The following is a 22,195-nucleotide window of genomic DNA, read 5'->3' on the forward strand; positions in this document are numbered from 1 at the left end:
AAAAATGGACCTATAATTTTGATCAGACTTTGATCAGAGTTTTATCAGAGTTCAATTGTTATCAGTTTTTCTCGTACGTGGAGGCAAAATAAAAAGTTTCTCTACCTTCTCCTTTCTGATAGTCTGTGAAAAACGGACCACACTCGGATGTCATCCAAGTGGAGTCTGATTTTTTTCATGGACCTATATACTTGTATTGACGATTTTGATCTGACCCTCGGATCAAAATCAGACATGGCTCTGTGATTTTGTGCTGACTGCTCGCTCTTCAAAAAACCATGGACATTTGAATGACCTTCATAGCCTATGACAGGTACGAGGGCAATCCGTGAAAAACACAGATATCTCTCGTACGCTAAAAACGGACATCTGAATTCAGCCTTAGTCTGGCCCCTTTTAGAAGACTAAACATTTCTGCTGGACTCCTTCTAGCATATTGTTCATTTGGACAGTGAGCATGGATCATATGTCTGTGCTATAGGTTTTTTGCAATTCTTTTCACATTTTGTATTACCAAACACCAGGGAAAAAAAAACCCACCAACCTCCTCCTCCGCTACACCCTTGGGCTGTTGGACATTATCCAGTATGTATTCTATCAACATTAGAAGTAGAAACTTTTGTCAGAATATATTTTTTATAACAACTTTTGTACAATGGACCCTGAATGGTTTAATGGAAATTATTATATGATTATAAATCTTTAAAAATCACTGATCTGAGAAAAACTGTAAGACCACGACCCCACTATCAGTATTCGGTCAGTATTTTTTCTCCGGAGTGAGAGCCAAAACCAGGAGTGGGTGATAAATGCAGAATTGGTGACTTCTTTCTATTATACTTTTTCTCTGATTGTTCTTCTCCTGGTTTTGGCTCCAACTCCTGAGAAAAAATACTGACCGAATACTGACCAAATACTGATAGTGGGGCCGTGGCCTTAGAAAGGTTATTTTAAAGATGAATATTGATGACTTAACCATTAGAGGTCATCCATATTAGATCTGTGGGAGTCTAATAGGTCAGCAATGTCACAATCCCTCTGACCTCTACTCACCTACACATTTAAATCATTTTTTTTCTTTTAATAAAATCTCATTCAGACCCAGTTTTTCACTGATAGAACATGTGCCCATTGTATTCTATGGTGCTGTTCACACATCTACGTGTTTTGTGTGCTTTGTTTTTTTTTTTTTGCTGATGAAGTCTCTGCATAAACCCCCCCCCCCAAAAAAAAAAGACACACAGACATCCGTTTTTGATCCATTCAAATCAATGGGACAGTGAAAAAAACGGACAGCAAAAAGGTGCCATCCATGTACAATCCGCGTTTGGTCCGTTTTGTACTGTTTAATGAATAGCTGAAGCTTGGATTTATTTTTTTTTGCATGAGAATAATGGATGTAATATTGAGGGTAAAAATGGATATACAGAGCAAACAATGATGAACATCTGATCCGCCACACTGATGGAAATCGATCTGTTTTTTTTTTTTACGTATGAGAAAAACTTCTAAATGAGGCCTTAACAAGAAAAGAATCCACGAGGCTGTGTGTTTTAATTGTGATAAAATGGAGGTTACTAAAATAGGAATATGTGCACAAATTCTCATAAAGAATAGAGCAATGGTCAAGTTGTCAAAATTGAAAAAAATCAACTCTGCAGTGATCAAAAAATGTCAAATCAGAGCTGTGCTTTAAGGCCTCACTCACACTAGCGAATAAATCGGATGAGTGCAATCCAATAAAACATCGAATTGCACTTGGACCAATGTTATTTAATGAGACAGTGCAGATTTGGCCACATTCACACGTTCAGTATTTGGTCAGTATTTTACATCAGTATTTGTAAGCCAAATCCAGGTGAGGAACAATCCCAGGAAAAGTATAATAGAAACACGTCACCAGTTCTGTATTTATCACCCACTCCTGGTTTTGGCTTATAAATACTGATGTAAAATACTGACCAAATACTGATAGTGTGAACGTGGTCTTCACTCCACAATGGGAAAGTTTGAGAAAAAATCGGATGTCATATGGCCCAACAGTATGCTATCCGATTTTTAAGGATACATTACAATCTTTAAAATAGGAAACTGTAAATGGTCCTGTATAAGATTAATAGCTGCTGACAGGGGCGTACATAGGAATCATGGGGCCCCATAGCAGAAGTTCTAATTGGGGCCCCCCCCCACTAAAAAAAAAAAAAAAAAAATCCCCCCCATAAGGTATGATGCCAACAAAAGTGCCCCCCCCTCAAACACAGTGATACGCCCAAGTTGAATTCCTCCACATGTGCAGTATAAAGACCCTACTGTACCCCATCTCAACTCCCAGGGAGAAGTATGCTGACCCCCAACACAGTATGATCCCCTAACTGTGACCCCCTAGAGCTAGAGAGGATGGTAGGTAATAAGGGAGGGTGTTATACATAATAAAAGATGAAAATAAATAATTAAGCACAACGCTATACATAATAAGTGAGTACACTATATACTAAGGGACTGTGCTATACACAATAAGTGAGTCCACTATATTCTAAGGGACTGTGCTATACACAATAAGTGAGTCCACTATATTCTAAGGGACTGTGCTATACATAATAAGTGAGTACACTATATACTAAGGGATTGTGCTATACATAATAAGTGAGTACACTATATTCTAAGGGACTGTGCTATACATAATAAGGCTACATTCCTGCATCTGTGTGCAGTGTCTGTGTGCTGTCCTGTTTTACAGACGCATTGAGCATGTCCTATTCTAATCTTCAAAATCGGATCAGAACAGGACATTCTCTGACCCTCACAGATCTCATTTTCAGATGCATGATTTTCATGAATGTGTGAATGGATCTATAAAACTCTACGAGTCCGTGGACCATTCGATAAAAAAATCTGGACATTTCTCACACAAATGTGAGAATGCAGGCTAAGGGATTTTACAGACAGCATTATCACTCCAAGTCACACAGTGCAGATACAGAATAATATTTCCATCCAGGAACTTACCACTGATGTCTCATCTGATAAGAGACGGTTTCTGCTGTTTCTTCTCCGTCTGGTCAGACCTTCATGTCGACATCTCCCAGCTACGACTCGTCTTGTCACGATGATCACCAGCCTAGAAAATAACAAGGTCACATATATTGTATATATACATGTATCTCCCCCACACTGCGCCCCTGAATAGAGATATGTACCCCCCACGATTAATATACTATTAGCCACTTAGTAATCAAAATGTAAAGTGATAAGCAGCACTGTGCCCCCCATTAACTATAATCTCCTCCGGCCAATAATATAAATTATTCAGTCTCACGGGCCCCATAGCAGTCGCGTGGTCTGCCGCCATTGGCGGTACGCCACTGGCTGCTGAGTAAAAAAATGGATTGTATACGGATGACAAGTGAGAAAAATTATTCCACTCTCCTGGATGAGAATGAGACTGATTTTTTTTATACGCTACTGTGCGCGAACCCTAAGATTGTTCAAATCGTCCACTATTTGCTTTGCAAATACATTGTGATATTGTTTCACTCACTACTAGGGCTCGCTCACACTTGTGTATAAATAATGGGTCCATTCTCATCCAGGAGAGTAGGAGGATTTTTTCTCACTTGTCATCCGTGCGCTGTCTGTATGCAATCCGAATCTTTTACAGGACCATTTACAGTTTCCTACGCTACAGAATTGTAATGTATCCATAAAAATCGGACACTATACTGTGGCTCCGTATGGTATGCAACTTGTTTCTCACACTTTCTGATTCGGAGTGAAATGGAAGCATGCTGGGATTTTTCTCTCATGCAGAACACCGCTGCATACATAACCTTGCATTAGATGAGGAAAGTCCGCAGGTAAAAAAACACACATGAATTTTTAGCGGGTTTCCACGGCGGAAACGCATCAAAAACGCATGTAATCCGCACCCAAATATATCAATAAAGTTTTGTCAAAGTCAAATACCAGTAAGTCTCAAAAACAAAACAGATTAATTTAACCCCTTAGTGACGGAGCCAATTATGTCCTTAATGGCCAAGTCAAATTTTACAATTCTGACCACTGTCACTTTATGAGGTAATTACTCTGGAACGCTTCAACGGATTCCACTGATTCTGAGATTGTTTTTTCGTGACATATTGTACTTCATGATAGTGGTAAAAAAATTTCCATCTGACTTGGGTTTATTTGTGAAAAAAAAACAGAAACTTGGCGAAAAAACGTAGAACCGTGAAAATAAAAAATCGAATTTTTTCCTCAAAAATGGACCCCAAAATTTGTTATTCAATTGCTCCTGAGTACGCCGATACCCAATATACAAGGGAAAACTATTGTTTGGGAGCTTGGCAGGGCTTGGAAAGGAAGCAGTGATGTTTTGGAACTGAGACTTTGATGGATTAGTCTGCGGGCGTCATGTCATGTTCGGAGAGCCCTTGATGTGCTTAAACAGTGGAAACACCCCAGATGTTACCCCATTTTGGAAACTACACCCCTCAAGGATTTTATCCAGGGGTATAGTGAGCAGTTTGAACCCACAGGTACTAAACAGAATTTGATAACATTAGGACGCCATGTTGAAAATTTTCATTTATTTTATGAAAATACAGTTTTAGCCCCAAATTTTCACAATGGATAATAGGAGAAAACAAACCCCATAATTTGTTATGCAATTTCTCCTGAATGCGATGATGCCCCATATGTGGACAAAAACTTCTGTTTGGGTACATGGCAGGGCTAGGAAAGAAAAGAGCGCTATTTGTCTGGCATAGATTGTGAATTCCATGTCGCATTTGGAGAGCCCCTGACATGTGAAAACAGCAGAAACCCCCACAAGTGACCCCATTTGGGAAACTAGTCCCTTCAAGGAATTCATCTAGGGGTGTACTGTGCATTTTTAACCTACAGGTGATTTACAAAACTTTATAACTTCCAGATGTGAGAACAAAATACTGTTTCAGCACCAAATTTATAATTTACACGAAGGGTAATGGGAGAAAATGGACCCCATAATTTGTTATACAATGTCTCACGAATGTGGCAGTACCCCATATGTGGTTGTACACTACTGTCTGAGCAACAGCAGAATATCCCCCCCAGGTGACCCCATATTGTAAACTTTACAGCCTAAGTAATTCATCTAGGGGTGTAGTGAGTATTTTGAACCTATAGGTGTCTCACAGAATTTTATATCATTGGGACGTGGACATCTGACATTTTTGTGGAAAAAAATACATTTTTGTATTTGCTGCAAATTTGTCAGGTACGCAAGGGTTAATAGGTGAAGCTAGACCCCATAATTTATTGCGCAATTTCTCCCGAATGCGGTGATGCCCCATATGTTGTCAGCAACTACTCATAGGCCACACATCAGGGCTGAGAAGGAAGGAGCGCTATTTGGCTTTTGGAGCACAGATTTTGGTAGAAGAGTTTGCGGGTGACATTTGCAGAGCCCCAAAGGTGCCAGAACAGCAGAAAAACCCCTAAAGTGACCCCATTGTAGGGATACAGTACAGACCAAAAGTTTGGACACACTTTCTCATTTAAAGATTTATTTGTATTTTCATGACTTTGAAAATTGTACATTCACACTGAAGGCATCAAAACTATGAATTAACACATGTGGATTTATATACTTAACAAAAAAGTGTGAAACAACTGAAAATATGTCTTATATTCTAGGTTCTTCAAAGTAGCCACCTTTTGCTTTGATGACTGCTTTGTACACTCTTGGCATTCTCTTGATGAGCTTCAAGAGGTAGTCACCGCAAATGGTTTTCACTTCACAGGTGTGCCCTGTCAGGTTTAATAAGTGGGATTTCTTGCCTTATAAATGGGGTTGGGACCATCAGTTGTGTTGTGCAGAAGTCAGGTGGATACACAGCCGATAGTCCTACTGAATAGACTGTTATAATTTGTATTATGGCAAGAAAAAATCAGCTAAGTAAAGAAAATAGAGTGGCCATCATTACTTTAAGAAATGAAGGTCAGTCAGTCCGAAAAATTGGGAAAACTTTGAAAGTGTCCCCAAGTGCAGTTGCAAAAACCATCAAGCGCTACAAAGAAACTGGCTCACATGAGGACCGCCCCAGGAAAGGAAGACCAAGAGTCACCTCTGCTTCTGAGGATAAGTTTATCTGAGTCACCAGCCTCAGAAATCACAGGTTAACAGCAGCTCAGATTAGAGACCAGGTCAATTCCACACAGAGTTCTAGCAGCAGACACATCTCTTCAACAACTGTTAAGAGGAGACTTTGTGCAGCAGGCCTTCATGGTAAAATAGCTGCTAGGAAACCACTGCTAAGGACAGGCAACTGTAGCGCCGACGTCCCTGCCCTCTGCTAGGCAGGGACGCTGTTCCCCTCACCTCTCTGCTCCGTGCCCGGCGTCCTCCTCCCGCTCTGCTGGCAGCGCGCGCTCCTTCCCGGCCACTGTGCTTAGGGCGCGCGCGCTCTCCCTCCCTCTTAAAGGGGCCGCGCGCGCCGTCCTAAGGAGTCCCCGGCCAATGGCCGGAGGACTTCACCATATATAAGGCACCTCCTCCAAAATGGAGGTGCCCGAGCAATGTTGTTGCACTGTTCACTACTCTGCTTCAGCCCTCAGGTCCCGTTGCCAGTTACCTGCCAGATTCCTGCCAGCTTGCTTATCTGCTACCTGCCTGCTAGTCTGAGGTCCGACGGTCTGCCTTACTATTCCTGTCAGTCTGTCTATGGACCAGCTTGCCTGCTCACCTGGGAGCACACATCTGCTACCTGCCTGCTAGCCTACCTGGAGGCTCCGCCGTCACGTGCTGTGACCACCTGCCTGTCCAGTGACTCCTGCCCGCTCACCTGGGAGCGCTCATCTGCTGCCTGTCTGCTAGCCTACCTGGAGGCTCTGCCGTCACGTGCTGTGACCACCCGCCTGTCCAGAGACTTCTGCCCGCTCACCTGGGAGCGCTCATCTGCCGCCTGTCTGTTGGTCTTCCTGGAGGCTCCGCCGTCACATGCTGTGACCACCCATTCATCCAGAGACTCACCTGGGAGCTCACGTCTATCATCAGCCGCCACAGGTCGTACCAACCCTTTACCCAAAGACTGCCCCGGTCACTTGCCGTGACCATCTGCCCGTTCATCCAGAGACTGCCCCGGTCACTTGCCGTGACCATCTGCCCATTCATTCAGAGACTGCCCCGGTCACTTGCCGTGACCATCTGCCCGTTCATTCAGAGACTGCCCCGGTCACTTGCCGTGACCATCTGCCCGTTCATCCAGAGACTGCCCCGGTCACTTGCCGTGACCTCCAGCCCGTTCACTCAGAGACTGTCCCGGTCACCTGCTGTGACTTCCTGCCCGTCTTCCCTGGTCGCCACCCGCTCCCTTACAAGGACCGCCCCCTTGTATAGTAGCTCAGAGGTTCCGCCTCCCAGACCCGTTAGTTTGCTCGGGCCATGGAACCCGGTGGCACCCAAGCTCCCTCGCTCTCGGACCTGTGTCATGAACTGTCCCGTCAAAGGTCCCAACAGGAGTCCATCCTGGGTCACCTGCGGAATGTCAATACTCGCCTGGACACTCTGACTGCTCCACCAGCAACCTCCGCCAGTGCCATGTCTCGCAATCCGGCAGCTCCGCTGCCCACTAATACCATGGTATCCTACCCCGGACCCCGGCTTTCTGCACCTCCTCGCTTCGGAGGCGACTCCGCCCAGGCTCGGGGCTTCATAAATCAGTGCACCCTGCACTTTGAACTATTGTCCCACCAGTTTAACTCCGACCGAGCCAAAATTGCATTCATCATGTCCCATCTCACCGGGGAGGCCCTGGCCTGGCTAAATCCTCTATGGGAGAGAGGAAACCCCTGGTGTCCAACTTGCCTGCTTTTCTCACGGCTTTCCGGAAAGTCTTCGACGAACCCGGACGGAAGACCTCATCCGCATCATCACTGCTACGCCTCCATCAGGGAAGTCTCACCGTGGGCCAATATGCCATACGGTTCCATACCCTTGCCTCGGAGCTGGCCTGGGATAACGACGCTCTGGTATCCGTCTTCTGGGAAGGTCTGTTCGGCCGTATTAAAGATGAACTTGCCCTTCGGGACATCCCTACCACTCTCGATGACCTAATAACTCTTGCCACCCGGATTGACCTACGGTTCCAGGAGCGTGCCAAAGAGGTCACCCGTGAGAGGAGGTTACCACGTCTAGCTCCTACTTTTCAGAAACCCTTCACTCCCTCCGTCTCTACCCAGGTACACTCTCCTGAGCCTATGCAGGTCGACCAGACCAAGATGGTCAAAACCCGTCAGGACTTACGCCGTGCCGAGGGGAGCTGCTTCTACTGTGGCAGTAAGGAGCACCGGATCCGTACCTGCCCGGAGAGGTCGGGAAACGCCTGTGTCTAGGTTCGCTCAGAGAGGTCGACCTAGACAAGAATAAATCCTCTCCATCTCTGCTGTTGTCAGTCTCAATCGTCTGCGGGGAGAACCGTTATTTCGAACTAGCCCAACTTGACTCTGGAGCAGCCGGGAATCTTATTTCACAGTCCCTGGTAGAGAAATACCGCATCCCCACCAAACCTCTGGCTGTACCCTTGTCTGTTGCTGCCGTGGATGGGGGTCTCTTACCACGCCCCATCCAACTCATCACCGAATCCATTACTCTGCAGGTGGGAATGCTGCATTCTGAGAGTATCTCCTTTCATGTTCTGCCTGGACTCTCCCACGCCCTCTTGCTAGGCCTACCTTGGCTCCAGAGACATGCACCCGTGCTTGACTGGCAGACCGGAGAAGTCCTTCGCTGGGGACAGGACTGCCATAAGACCTGTCTGGTTCCCGTCCATCCCGTCCGTCCTTCTCCTACCCCAGCTAATCTACCTGGACTTCCGATTCCTTATTGGTCTTATGCTGATGTCTTTAATAAAAAGGAAGCAGAGACACTACCCCCTCATAGACCATACGACTGCCCTATCGACCTGTTACCTGGTACTACTCCTCCCCGTGGGCGTATTTATCCATTATCCGCTGCTGAGACCCGGTCGATGTCCGAATATATTGAGGAGAATCTGGCCAGGGGATTCATCCGGAAATCTACCTCCCCGGCGGGAGCAGGCTTCTTTTTCGTCAAAAAGAAGGACGGCTCTCTCCGTCCCTGTATAGACTATAGAGGCCTTAACCAGATCACGGTGAAGAATAAGTACCCCCTTCCGCTCATTCCGGAGTTATTTGATCGTCTGAGGGGGGCTAGAATCTTCACCAAACTGGACCTCCGTGGGGCGTACAACCTGGTTCGTATCCGTCAGGGGGATGAATGGAAGACGGCATTCAACACCCGGGGACGGCCACTATGAATATCTGGTAATGCCCTTTGGTCTCTGTAACGCTCCTGCCGTCTTTCAAGAGTTGGTCAATGACATCTTCCGGGACCTTCTCTACTCCTGCGTAGTGGTGTACCTGGACGACATCTTGGTCTTCTCTCCGGATCTCCAGACTCACCGGAGGGACGTTCGTCAGGTCCTGCTGAGGCTCAGGCAGAATCACCTCTTCGCTAAATACGAGAAGTGCCTCTTTGAGCAGACCTCGCTTCCGTTTTTGGGCTACATTATTTCTCAGACCGGCCTACGAATGGATCCAGAGAAACTGTCTGCCATCGAGAAATGGCCTCGACCGGAGGGGTTGAAGGCCATTCAGCGATTCCTGGGCTTCGCTAACTACTACCGCCTCTTCATACCACACTTCTCTTCCCGGACTGCCCCAATTTCCGCGCTCACCCGTAAGGGTACTAATCCCAAAGAGTGGCCGCCCGAAGCAGAGGAGGCCTTTCTTTCCCTAAAACAGGCCTTCTCTTCCGCCCCGGTGCTGCATCGCCCGGACGGCAACAAGCAGTTCTTCCTGGAAGTTGACGCCTCCTCCTCTGGAGCCGGAGCGGTACTTACTCAAAAATCATCTTCCGGGAGAATGGTAACTTGTGGCTTCTTCTCCAAACTCTTCTCTTCTGAGCGCAACTATTCCATAGGAGACCGAGAGTTATTGGCCATCAAGCTGGCGTTGGAGGAGTGGCGTTACCTACTCGAGGGGGCTCTTCACCCGGTAATAATTTACACTGACCACAAGAACTTGGCTTACCTCCAGCATGCCCAGAGACTTAACCCGCGCCAAGCCCGGTGGTCCTTGTTTTTTGCTCGCTTTGATTTTGTTCTTCATTTTCGCCCGGCTGACAAAAACGTCAAAGCAGACGCCTTGTCCCGATCCTTTCTGGTGTCCGATCTCGAGGAAGAACCTAAACATATCATCGATCCCGCCAGAGTAATGCAGGTGGCTCCCGTGAGTCTAAATCGTCTCCCTCCCGGTAAGACGTTTGTTTCAGTACCTGATCGGAAGAAGATCCTACACTGGGGCCATTCGTCTAAACTAGCTGGCCACGCCGGTCAGAAAAAGACCCTCCAGCTTATTGCCCGGCACTACTGGTGGCCTACCCTGCACAAGGACGTAATAGACTTTGTTTCTGCCTGTGTGTCCTGCGCCCGCAACAAAGTCCTGAGACACCTGCCAGCCGGTCGCCTCCTTCCGCTTCCTGTGCCTGCTGCCCCCTGGCAGCATATTGCTATGGACTTCATAACTGATCTCCCCGTCTCCGCCGGTTGTACGGTCATTTGGGTGGTCGCTGATCGCTTTTCCAAGATGGCTCACTTTATTCCCCTGCCAGCCCTCCCGTCTGCACCCGAGCTGGCTAAAGACTTTATCCGCCACATCTTCCGTCTTCATGGCCTGCCCCTCCACATCGTGTCGGATCGTGGGGTACAGTTCACCTCACGTTTCTGGAGAGCCACTTGTAAACTGCTAGACGTCACCCTGGACTTCTCTTCCGCTTACCACCCACAGTCCAATGGTCAAGTGGAGCGGATCAATCAGAACCTGACCAGTTACCTCCGGCACTTCGTTAATGCCCATCATTCAGACTGGGTGGATCTCCTACCATGGGCCGAGTTCTCTTATAACAATCACGAGAGCGAATCCTCCTCCAAATCCCCGTTTTTTGTAGTCTTCGGTCAGCATCCTCGGATTCCTTTTCCTGTCTCCACCTCTGTGGACAACCCGGCTGCGGAATCTCTCGTTAGCAAATTTTCCTCCATTTGGGAGAGTACCCGATCCGCACTCCTTCAGTCGTCCGAACGGATGAAAAGACACGCTGACAAAAAACGCCTGGATCCTCCACAATTTCGTCCTGGAGATAAAGTCTGGCTCTCATCTAAATATGTCCGACTCAAGATACCTTCTTACAAGTTAGGGCCTCGGTTCATCGGTCCTCTGGAGGTCATCAGTCAGATCAACCCGGTGGCCTATAAATTGAAACTCCCGGCCAACTTACGGATCCCTAACTCCTTCCATGTATCTCTCCTCAAACCTGTGGTACTTAACTCTTTTTCCAAGTCTACAGGTACGCCTCCTGCTCCGGTTTCTGCTGAGGACGAGTTTGAGGTAGAGAACATTCTTGCCACCAAAAGGGTAAGAGGAAAGACCTTTTTTCTAGTAGATTGGAAGGGGTTTGGTCCTGAGGAGAGAACGTGGGAGCCCCGGGAGAACATCCATGCCCCTCTTATCCTAGCTAAATTTCTGTCTGGCCTAAAAAAGGGGGGGCCTAAAGGGGGGGGTACTGTAGCGCCGGTGGGACGCTGTTCCCCTCACCTCTCTGCTCCGTGCCCGGCGTCCTCCTCCCGCTCTGCTGGCAGCGCGCGCTCCTTCCCGGCCACTGTGCTTAGGGCGCGCGCGCTCTCCCTCCCTCTTAAAGGGGCCGCGCGCGCCGTCCTAAGGAGTCCCCGGCCAATGGCCGGAGGACTTCACCATATATAAGGCACCTCCTCCAAAATGGAGGTGCCCGAGCAATGTTGTTGCACTGTTCACTACTCTGCTTCAGTCCTCAGGTCCCGTTGCCAGTTACCTGCCAGATACCTGCCAGATTCCTGCCAGCTTGCTTATCTGCTACCTGCCTGCTAGTCTGAGGTCCGACGGTCTGCCTTACTATTCCTGTCAGTCTGTCTATGGACCAGCTTGCCTGCTCACCTGGGAGCACACATCTGCTACCTGCCTGCTAGCCTACCTGGAGGCTCCGTCGTCACGTGCTGTGACCACCTGCCTGTCCAGTGACTCCTGCCCGCTCACCTGGGAGCGCTCATCTGCTGCCTGTCTGCTAGCGCTCATCTGCTGCCTGTCTGCTAGCCTACCTGGAGGCTCTGCCGTCACGTGCTGTGACCACCCGCCTGTCCAGAGACTTCTGCCCGCTCACCTGGGAGCGCTCATCTGCCGCCTGTCTGTTGGTCTTCCTGGAGGCTCCGCCGTCACATGCTGTGACCACCCGTTCATCCAGAGACTCTCGCCTGCTCACCTGGGAGCTCACGTCTATCATCAGCCGCCACAGGTCGTACCAACCCTTTACCCAAAGACTGCCCCGGTCACTTGCCGTGACCATCTGCCCGTTCATCCAGAGACTGCCCCGGTCACTTGCCGTGACCATCTGCCCGTTCATTCAGAGACTGCCCCGGTCACTTGCCATGACCATCTGCCCGTTCATTCAGAGACTGCCCCGGTCACTTGCCGTGACCATCTGCCCGTTCATCCAGAGACTGCCCCGGTCACTTGCCGTGACCTCCAGCCCGTTCACTCAGAGACTGTCCCGGTCACCTGCTGTGACTTCCTGCCCGTCTTCCCTGGTCGCCACCCGCTCCCTTACAAGGACCGCCCCCTTGTATAGTAGCTCAGAGGTTCCGCCTCCCAGACCCGTTACAGCAACAAGCAGAAGAGACATGTTTGGGCTAAGGAACACAAGGAATGGACATTAGACCAGTGGAAATCTGTGCTTTGATCTGATGAGTCCAAATTTGAGATCTTTGGTTCCAACCACCGTGTCTTTGTGCGACGCAGAAAAGGTGAGCGGATGGACTCTTCATGCTTGGTTCCCACTGTGAAGCATGGAGGAGGAGGTGTGATGGTGTGGGGGTGTTTTGCTGGTGACACTGTTGGGGATTTATTCAAAATTGAAGGCATACTGAACCAGCATGGCTACCACAGCATCTTGCAGCGGCATGCTATTCCATCCGGTTTGCGTTTAGTTGGACCATCATTTATTTTTCAACAGGACAATGACCCCAAACACACCTCCAGGCTGTGTAAGGGCTATTTAACCAAGGGTGAGAGTGATGGGGTGGTACGCCAGATGACCTGGCCTCCACAGTAACCAGACCTGAACCCAATTGAGATGGTTTGGGGTGAGCTGGAACACAGAGTGAAGGCAAAAGGGACAACAAGTGCTAAGCATCTCTGGGAACTCCTTCAAGATTGTTGGAAGACCATTTCCGGTGACTACCTCTTGAAGCTCATCAAGAGCATGCCAAGAGTGTGCAAAGCAGTCATCAAAGCAAAAGGTGGCTACTTTGAAGAACCTAGAATATAAGACATATTTTCAGTTGTTTCACACTTTTTTGTTAAGTATATAATTGCACATGTGTTAATTCATAGTTTTGATGCCTTCAGTGTGAATGTACAATTTTCAAAGTCATGAAAATACAGAAAAATCTTTAAATGAGAAGGTGTGTCCAAACTTTTGGTCTGTACTGTATGTGTCACATAGAGCTGACACTCGCTGGAATTGCCACCACCGGGCAGCACTATTCTCATGCCTTTTCACAGCATTGAGGAATATCAGCGGGGGTTACAATACAATACACCAAAAAGTGACAAAAACCGCAGCATTAATTAATGCGATAAAAAAAGCTTGTTAAAAAATGCACACAAAAACGCAATGAAAAAACTCCAGTAACATAATTTAAATAATAGGTGCAGAAATTCGGCAGTGTCAAAAACTCACCAAAAGCTCATTGTGGGAACGAAGCCTCACAAGGTAGGATGTAGCCACGTAAGTTGCTATCACACGTGTCTTGAAGATTGTCATAGATGCCCATGCTTGTGCAGAGCAGTTGGGATGGTGTGCTGCTGCAGAATATTGTAGTCATGCTTTAGTGGGTCTTCACTTCTGTGCAAACACCATCATAGTGACTCGCCCAGGGGGATATGGGGGAAACTCGGTACCCAGGCCTTGACCTTCTGTGGGATGTCACGGCGGTCGGCTCCCGGGCCTGTACCCTGGGGTCACTCTTAAAAAGGGGTTGTTGCTTGAAGGGATGATAAACGGTTTTGTCTCATGACGCCACCTGTGGTTCCTGGTAATGGGTACCAGCGCTGCTGCAGACCTCTGGAGCAGATGTTTAGGGCAGCTGGGTTAGTGCGGCTCTCCACAGGCAGAGCTCAGCTCCAGGGCAGTGTAGGTGCAGATGGTGATGCTGGGCGTTGTAGTGCAGGAGCGATAACGCAGCAGCAATAACTGACAGAGACAGTGGGGTGCCGTCGTCCGAGTTTACTCACAGTTCGTTAAGTTCCTCAGGTCACACTGTACAGGTGACAGCCTCCCACGTCGCGCTGCGTTTACCAGACAGGGGTTCAGCACTCCCTCAAGTATCTCAAGAGCGCTTAACGGGACCCCTTTCTGTATGTTCCTTTTCTTAGCCGACTTCCGCGCTGGGTCTCTCACACAAAGTCCCAATTAGTTACCTTGGGATCCCTCTGGGCAACTTGGAGTTCCCGGACCTCTCTTGGTGCCCTTTTTGGTGGCTTAGGTGCGGATGTGGCAACTGCACCTTGAAAGTGCAGAAGCCTCCTGTTTTCTAGCTGAGATCTAAAGAAACTCGGCTATTCAAGGGACCAGTTCCCTTCTTGCGGCCTGATCCCTCCACCTCCTGGCAGATTCGGGGGTACGGGTGCCGTCCTGCACTCACCGTACCCCCTGGGATCCCTTCACTTCTTGGAGCCTTTCTCCTGCTCCCACTCCTCTCCCAGTCTTGGGCATGACTGGCCAAGCCTGCCTCCCGAGCAGAGCTCCTGAAGAGTCTCCGCTTCTCGCGTCCTCTCACTCCCTCTCTCTCACTTTAAAAGACGGCTTCTATATATATACAGTGCTGGCCAAAAGTATTGGCACCCCTGCAATTCTGTCAGATAATACTCAGTTTCTTCTTGAAAATGATTGCAATCACAAATTCTTTGGTATTATTCTCTTCATTTAATTTGTCTTCAATGAAAAAAACACAAAAAGAATTGTCCTAAAGCCAAATTGGATATAATTCCACACCAAACCTAAAAACGGGGGTGGACAAAAGTATTGGCACCCTTTGAAAAATCATGTGATGCTTCTCTAATTCGTGTAATTAACAGCACCTGTAACTTACCTGTGGCACCTAACAGGTGTTGGCAATAACTAAATCACACTTGCAGCCAGTTAACATGGATTAAAGTTGACTCAACCTCTGTCCTGTGACCTTGTGTGTACCACATTGAGCATGGAGAAAAGAAAGAAGACCAAAGAACTGTCTGAGGACTTGAGAAACCAAATTGTGAGGCAGCATGAGCAATCTCAAGGCTACAAGTCCATCTCCAAAGACCTGAATGTTCCTGTGTCTTCCGTGCGCAGTGTCATCAAGAAGTTTAAAGCCCATGGCACTGTGGCTAACCTCCCTAGATTTGGACGGAAAAGAAAAATTGACGAGAGATTTCAACGCAAGATTGTGCGGATGGTGGATAAAGAACCTCGACTAACATCGAAACAAGTTCAAGCTGCCCTGCAGTCCGAGGGTACAACAGTGTCGACCCGTACTATCCGTCGGCGTCTGAATGAAAAGGGACTGTATGGTAGGATACCCAGGAAGACCCCACTTCTTACGCCGAGACATAAAAAAGCCAGGCTGGAGTTTGCCAAAACTTACCTGAGAAAGCCTAAAACGTTTTGGAAGAATGTTCTCTGGTCAGATGAGACAAAAGTAGAGCTTTTTGGGAAAAAGCATCAACATAGAGTGTACAGGAAAAAAAAGAGGCATTCAAAGAAAAGAACACTGTCCCTACAGTCAAACGTGGCGGAGGTTCCCTGATGTTTTGGGGTTGCTTTGCTGCCTCTGGCACTGGACTGCTTGACCGTGTGCATGACATTATGAAGTCTGAAGATTACCAACAAATTTTGCAGCATAATGTAGGGCCCAGTATGTGAAAGCTGGGTCTACCTCAGAGGTCATGGGTCTTCCAGCAGGACAATGACCCAAAACACACTTCCAAAAGCACTATAAAATGGTTTTAGAGAAAGCACTGGAGACTTCTAAGGTGGCCAGCAATGAGTCCAGACCTGAATCCCATAGAACACCTGTGGAGAGATCTCAAAATGGCAGTTTGGAGAAGGCACCCTTCAAATATCAGGGACCTGGAGCAGTTCGCCAAAGAAGAATGGTCTACAATTCCAGCAGAGCATTGTAAGAAACTCATTGATGGTTACCGGAAGCGGTTGTTCGCAGCTATTTTGGCTAAAGGTTGTGCAACCAAGTATTAGGCTGAGGGTGCCAATACTTTTGTCCGGCCCTTTTTTGGAGTTTTGTGTGAAATGATCAATGATTTGATTTTTGCTTCATTCTCTTTTGTGTTTTTTCCATGCAAGCAAATTAAATGAAGGGAATAATACCAAAGAATTTGTGATTGCAATCATTTTCAGGAAGAAGTATTATCTGACAAAATTGCAGGGGTGCCAATACTTTTGGCCAGCACTGTATATATATACTCCGGTCTGGAGTAGTGCAGTCAGTAATGGTGTGGGGTGGCATTTCTTTGGAGGGCCGCACAGCCCTTCATGTGTTCGCCAGAGGTAGCCTGACTGCCATTAGGTACCGAGATGAGATCCTCAGACCCCTTGTGAGACCATATGCTGGTGCGGTTGGCCCTGGGTTCCTCCTAATGCAGGACAATGCCAGACCTCATGTGGCTGGAGTGTGTCAGCAGTTCCTGGAAGATGAAGGCATTGAAGCTATGGACTGGCCCGCCTGTGCTGCAGACCTGAATCTGATTGAGCACATCTGGGACATCATGTCTCGCTCCATCCACCAACATCACGTTGCACCACAGACTGTGCAGGAGTTGGCGGATGCTTTAGTCCAGGTCTGGGAGGAGATCCCACAGGAGACCATCCACAACCTCATCAGGAGCATGCCCAGGCGTTGTAGGGAGGTCATACAGGCACGTGGAGGCCACACACAATACTGAGCCTCATTTTGACTTGTTTTAAGGACATTACATCAAAGTTGGATCAGCCTGTAGTGTGTTTTTCCACTTTAATTTTGGGGGTGACTCCAAATCCAGACATCCATTAGTTAATAAATTTGATTTCCATTGATGATTTTTGTGTGATTTTATTGTCCGCACATTCAACTTTGTACAGAACAAAGTATTCAATGAGAATATTTCATTCATTCAGATCTAGGATGTGTTATTTGAGTGTTCCCTTTATTTTTTTGAGCAGTGAATTATACACACACACACACACACACACACACACATACACACACACGTGTGTGTATATATAATATTATATACCTTTTTTATTTTAGATATATATACATATAACACACTAATACTCGTAATATTTCTTGAAAATCATAACATTTTTACAAGTAAAAAAAACAAAACAAAAGGAAACTGTGCGATTAAAGCCTAATATAAGAAAAGAACAGCACATCAAATTATCGGGTGTGCTTTTACCGTCAGTCTGCTACTATTTAACACTCTGATCAATGAAACACTGCTGGTGAATTTAAGTAAATGCCATACAACCTATAGAAATTCTTTGAGTTACTTATATTCTTCACTAGGCATGAAACAGATGGCTAAAAAGAATATACAAATATTCAAGTCTTAATCGGGGAGAATGTGAATTCCAGAAATCGAGTATGTTTTTCGGTGTGGTAAACATCACCACTGAGATCACCGCTGCAGCCAGTGATTGGCAGCTGTGGTCACATCTCTGTGTCAAAATGTCCTCGCTGTATGTGAGGATATAGAGGCTGACCAAATGCTGAACGTGGCTTTTAGTCATTCATTTTTTTACCGTACTATGTTTTTACCGTAACATGTCATTTTTCCGGCACAGTGAAGGTTATAAAAACAACCCCCCCCCCCAAAAAAAAGTAGGACTTTAAGGACTTCAGAATGGTGGCATTTAAAATACAAGTCATATTTCAAAAAATAAGACATGTCCACAGAAGAATTAAAAATCTATGGACTTTAGAATGTAGTGCTAAAAAGAAAATTGCTGTGTCTGAAAAAAGGGTTTTCTGAAACTATGAAAAGCGGCCATCAGTGTTTATCTGTCACATTTTGGAGCAGCTGCGCCAGGGACTGTAAGCCACCGCAACTGAAGTGAATGGGACTGAGCTGCATTACCTGGCACCACCACTACTAAATGTACGGCGTTGTGCCTGGTAAACAATGCGGGTGATGAAGTGCTCCTCAGAGTGCTCTGGCCTTTATATCTAGCTGATTGGTGGGGGTATATCAAACCTCAATTCTTGTGGTCTTATGTGGTAATGCTGGTTTGTTCTAAGGATAGACAACAAAATCTAGAAAAAAAACCCTTTAAATGGCCAAGATCATCATGAAATGATCCAGTGCCACCAACCTTTCTTGGAATAATGTAGTGTTCAGCCCAATACTAAAAGCCAAACGTCCTTAAAGTAGTTTCAGGGTGTTTCATCACTTCCAATACTGAGTGACACTTCATCCTTGATTCCATTTCGTATTCTGATTCATGCGAAGAACCTTGTCGGAATGCTGTATGACATTACTGACATGCTTTCTACTGGTTGTTTAGTCATTTATTGTTACCTAGTTTATAGGCTTGGCCAGAAACATTGCATGCCCATATGATCTGTGCTTCATGCAAAGCTATTAAACTTTGAAGTGAGCCTCCGCCTTTGATCAACTTTAGTCCAAAATGTGTATTATAGAAATAGAAGACCATTATTACAACGTGTTCTAGAAAGCCCAATGTCTTCATTTCACACTGCTTACTGCTCACACCAGCATTGATTCTCTCATGCGAGAGAACCAGATTGATTATGTAAGTGACACTCGGACCAAACTCTGTTCCAAGTGTCAGATTAGTGTGATCTGATTCTCTCAGATGAGGAGAAGATGGAGAACAAGATTTCTTCATTCTGTGAGTCCACGGAAATCAGACTACACTCGGATGTCATCCAAGTGCAGTCTGATGTTTTCCACGCACTCATAGACTTGAATGGTTGCATGCCATCCAATTTGTTCAGCAACTTACAGAATGTTGTGACTGTTTTGTCATGCTGAATCAGCATGAGAAAAAAACACTAATCAGCACTGCCCCATAACATTGGTCCGAGTGCTATCTGATAAAACATGGCATAGCACTCATCTGATGTATGTGCTCATGTGAGCGAGCCCTTAGTATAAGAGCTGTCATAGTCAAAACCATGGAGTATGTTAATAGACATAACACCTAGCAATTACAAAGCCAAAACACAAGAAACACCTAAACTGTGAACTCACCCTCTAAGTGAAGTGCACAGTGAGGTTAAATATTGCTACTGTTAAATTAAGAATATTTTCTCCATAACTAGTCATATCTTTCTCCAGATTGCAGCTACACCATAAGCTATGTCCATCCGGAGTCTGAAGAAGAAGCAGCAGAAGTCTTTGAAAGTGAAGGTTGTAACGATGGAAGCAGAAATGGAGTTAAACTGTGAGGTTAGTTTTACCAATTAATAGAATAATATTAATTATAACATTTAAGGATATCCATGGAGTAACAGTGTCAAAAAACTTACTAAAAGCCCTGTACACATTACAGCAGAACCCAGTGGTTTCAAACGGGCTAGCTGACTACCTGATAAGTATGGGGGCATCCTGACTCCCCACCCCCGCTTCCATCAGATGGCCGAGCTGAGCGTTCATATATATCGGAGGGGGGAGTGGGTTGTCGGGAGAGATTGTTGTCTTATTCGGCCAACCATTATCTCATGTCTATGGGAAGAACCATAAGAAACATAGTGCTTAGAATTGACATTGAGCTGGTTCTTTACTGAATAATCCAGAGCGATTAGTAACATATGATAAAACTTTTGATTGTCCTTCATCTTCATCACTCATGTATTTGTAAAAATTATCAGCAACACGATTTGCACTAGGCATTGCTACACTGACGGACACAGAAGAGGGCCCCTGTGCAAGAATAGTGTATGGGCCCTTTGCAGTCCAATACCTTAGCATTATGTGTCTGTAGCAGAAGCTCTTTGCTGCTTTGGAGGTGGACGTGGGCCCCCTTTCCAATAGGGACCCCGGTTTCAACAATGGTATGTCCACCCCTGCATTGCAGTCCAATGCATGGATCACTTACTGTAAGTGCTGGTGTGAGGCAACCATTATATTCCTTGCCTGATGGGCAGAAGCTCCATCCTGCTCGCTATGTGGATTGTCCTGATGAAGACCCTGCGATACAGTCTGTCAAACCGCCGATCATTTATTGGTAGTTACAAATTGCATGGCACGACACATTGGCATCCGTCAGCTGAGGAACAATCATCCTTGTTCTTTGACTGATTGCATCTTTTACGTATCCAACTCCATTTTGGGCACTAGTGCTCTTCTTTTAAAATATATAAAATGTGTGGCATCACAAAGCCACAGTAAGATTTTTGGGTCCTTTCATATGGGCAGTCCTCTGGTCATAATGTGCATCAATGATATAACCAGTCAATCAGTGAAGGCCCTTTTACTAGGAATGATGCACACATTTTGGGGATGAACGGTCTTTCATTGCCCCTACAGTTTGCATATCATCTGCAGCACATTCCTGTTTGCACATGTCAACGTGCTGCCGAAAGTAAGTATTCTGTAATCGCGTTAAAGATGAAATTAATGATGAATGAGCCAATATTCGGGAAAAAGCTTGTTCTACTAATTCTCATTCATTGTATCATTTTGTGTCAAAGTGTCTTATAAAAGGGTTGTCCGGGTATAGGTCTTTGATTTATACGATAGGTCATCAATAGCAGCTCGGTCGGGGTCCGACACCCGGCCGATGCCCCCATCAATCAGTTGATTTTTGTGGTGGCCAAATGTAAATCCTTTGAATGGAGCTGCTGAATTAAACTCCATTCAAAGAGTAGCAGCGACTGCCGGCAGCTGCTGACTACTGCAGTACCTCTTTTATTCAAAAGAACAGGAACTGTACTGTAGTAGCCGGCAATGACCAGAAGTGGTCGCTATACTTTAAATTAAGTTTTGTTCAGCTGCTCCATTCAAAGTGTTAAATTCAGCCATTGCCGGAGCAAAAAACAGCTGATCGGCGGAGGTCTGACACCCATTTGCTATTGATGACCTATCCTGTAGATACGTTATCTGATACCTTTAAGTGAGTAAAAAGCTTGAATAAAGTGAAATTTGACTACTTCATTTTTATTAAAAACATAGCAAAGGCCCACAAGTACAAGGTGACTTCTTGCTGATGTTATGCAAAGGTAATCTCCTTTATCAGTTTGATTGTACATGAGATCTCAGTGATCTCTTTCCTGCGATTTCCCCTTTATGACTTGGTAAGGTAGGCATGTCTTCCACTAAGATAAAACAATGTCTCTTTATTATACCTTTTTTATAAAACAGCTGAATGCTGGACAATACTAGACACAAAGCATGTAAAAAGACACACACAGTGTACTGACTGAAAAAATGATAACAAATGTGGGGTCAGCCTAATTGAGACTTGACCTAGCTAAATCCAGTGGTATGATGTGGTGGAACCCCTAGGGATATAGGGCCCTCCAGACAAAAATGTGTCTCACCAAAAATCATAGAGACCCATACAAAGTGAAAATCATGTGACACATACACTACCACAAATAAAAAACAGTACACATAAACCAACGCACTAAATACGTAATAATAGCAAATAGTTATTAGAGTATGATAATGGATAGTGGTTAAGCAATGTCATATACCACTCAGACCATACAAGTCTACCATCTCTAATAGTGCCTAAAAATTAGACCAGTGCACATTGAAGGCTGCCTGGTCAAATAATCACAGCAATATATCTGAGTCAGTGGGTACAGCTATCTCTCACAAACTGCTGTATATCCACACAATCACTAGATTTGCGAAAAATAGGAGACACTCATAGCTCAATAGAAAGAAACCACTACTTAGCTTTCCAGTATCTTTAGCTGTGCTCCAATACTAAGGCGGGCTCCCGACGCGTTTCTCCTTCATCATCAGGGGAGTGCATAGCCCATTCATAGCCCAATGTTCTGCGTCATCACAGAGGTACATATGTTGAGAAGAGATT

The 22,195-nt window shown here is 46.1% G+C and overlaps 1 protein-coding gene across 4 annotated transcripts in view; it reads left to right on the top strand.

The window, feature by feature from the left end:
- The window catches only part of LOC141212812 (merlin-like), a 122,880-nt gene that overhangs the window by 11,018 nt on the left and 89,667 nt on the right, over positions 1-22,195 (top strand). For all 4 annotated transcript variants that reach the window (XM_073665122.1, XM_073665127.1, XM_073665130.1 and 1 more), the window contains exon 2: positions 19,489-19,599. In XM_073665122.1, the coding sequence (XP_073521223.1) occupies positions 19,510-19,599 (90 nt within the window). In that variant the 5' untranslated portion in view covers positions 19,489-19,509. The remainder of the gene's footprint in view (positions 1-19,488; positions 19,600-22,195) is intronic.

Source organism: Phyllobates terribilis, unplaced genomic scaffold, assembly GCF_046119375.1.
Source record: "Phyllobates terribilis strain yellow unplaced genomic scaffold, ASM4611937v1 Scaffold_2__4_contigs__length_985480577, whole genome shotgun sequence".
Classification (NCBI taxonomy): domain Eukaryota; kingdom Metazoa; phylum Chordata; class Amphibia; order Anura; family Dendrobatidae; genus Phyllobates; species Phyllobates terribilis.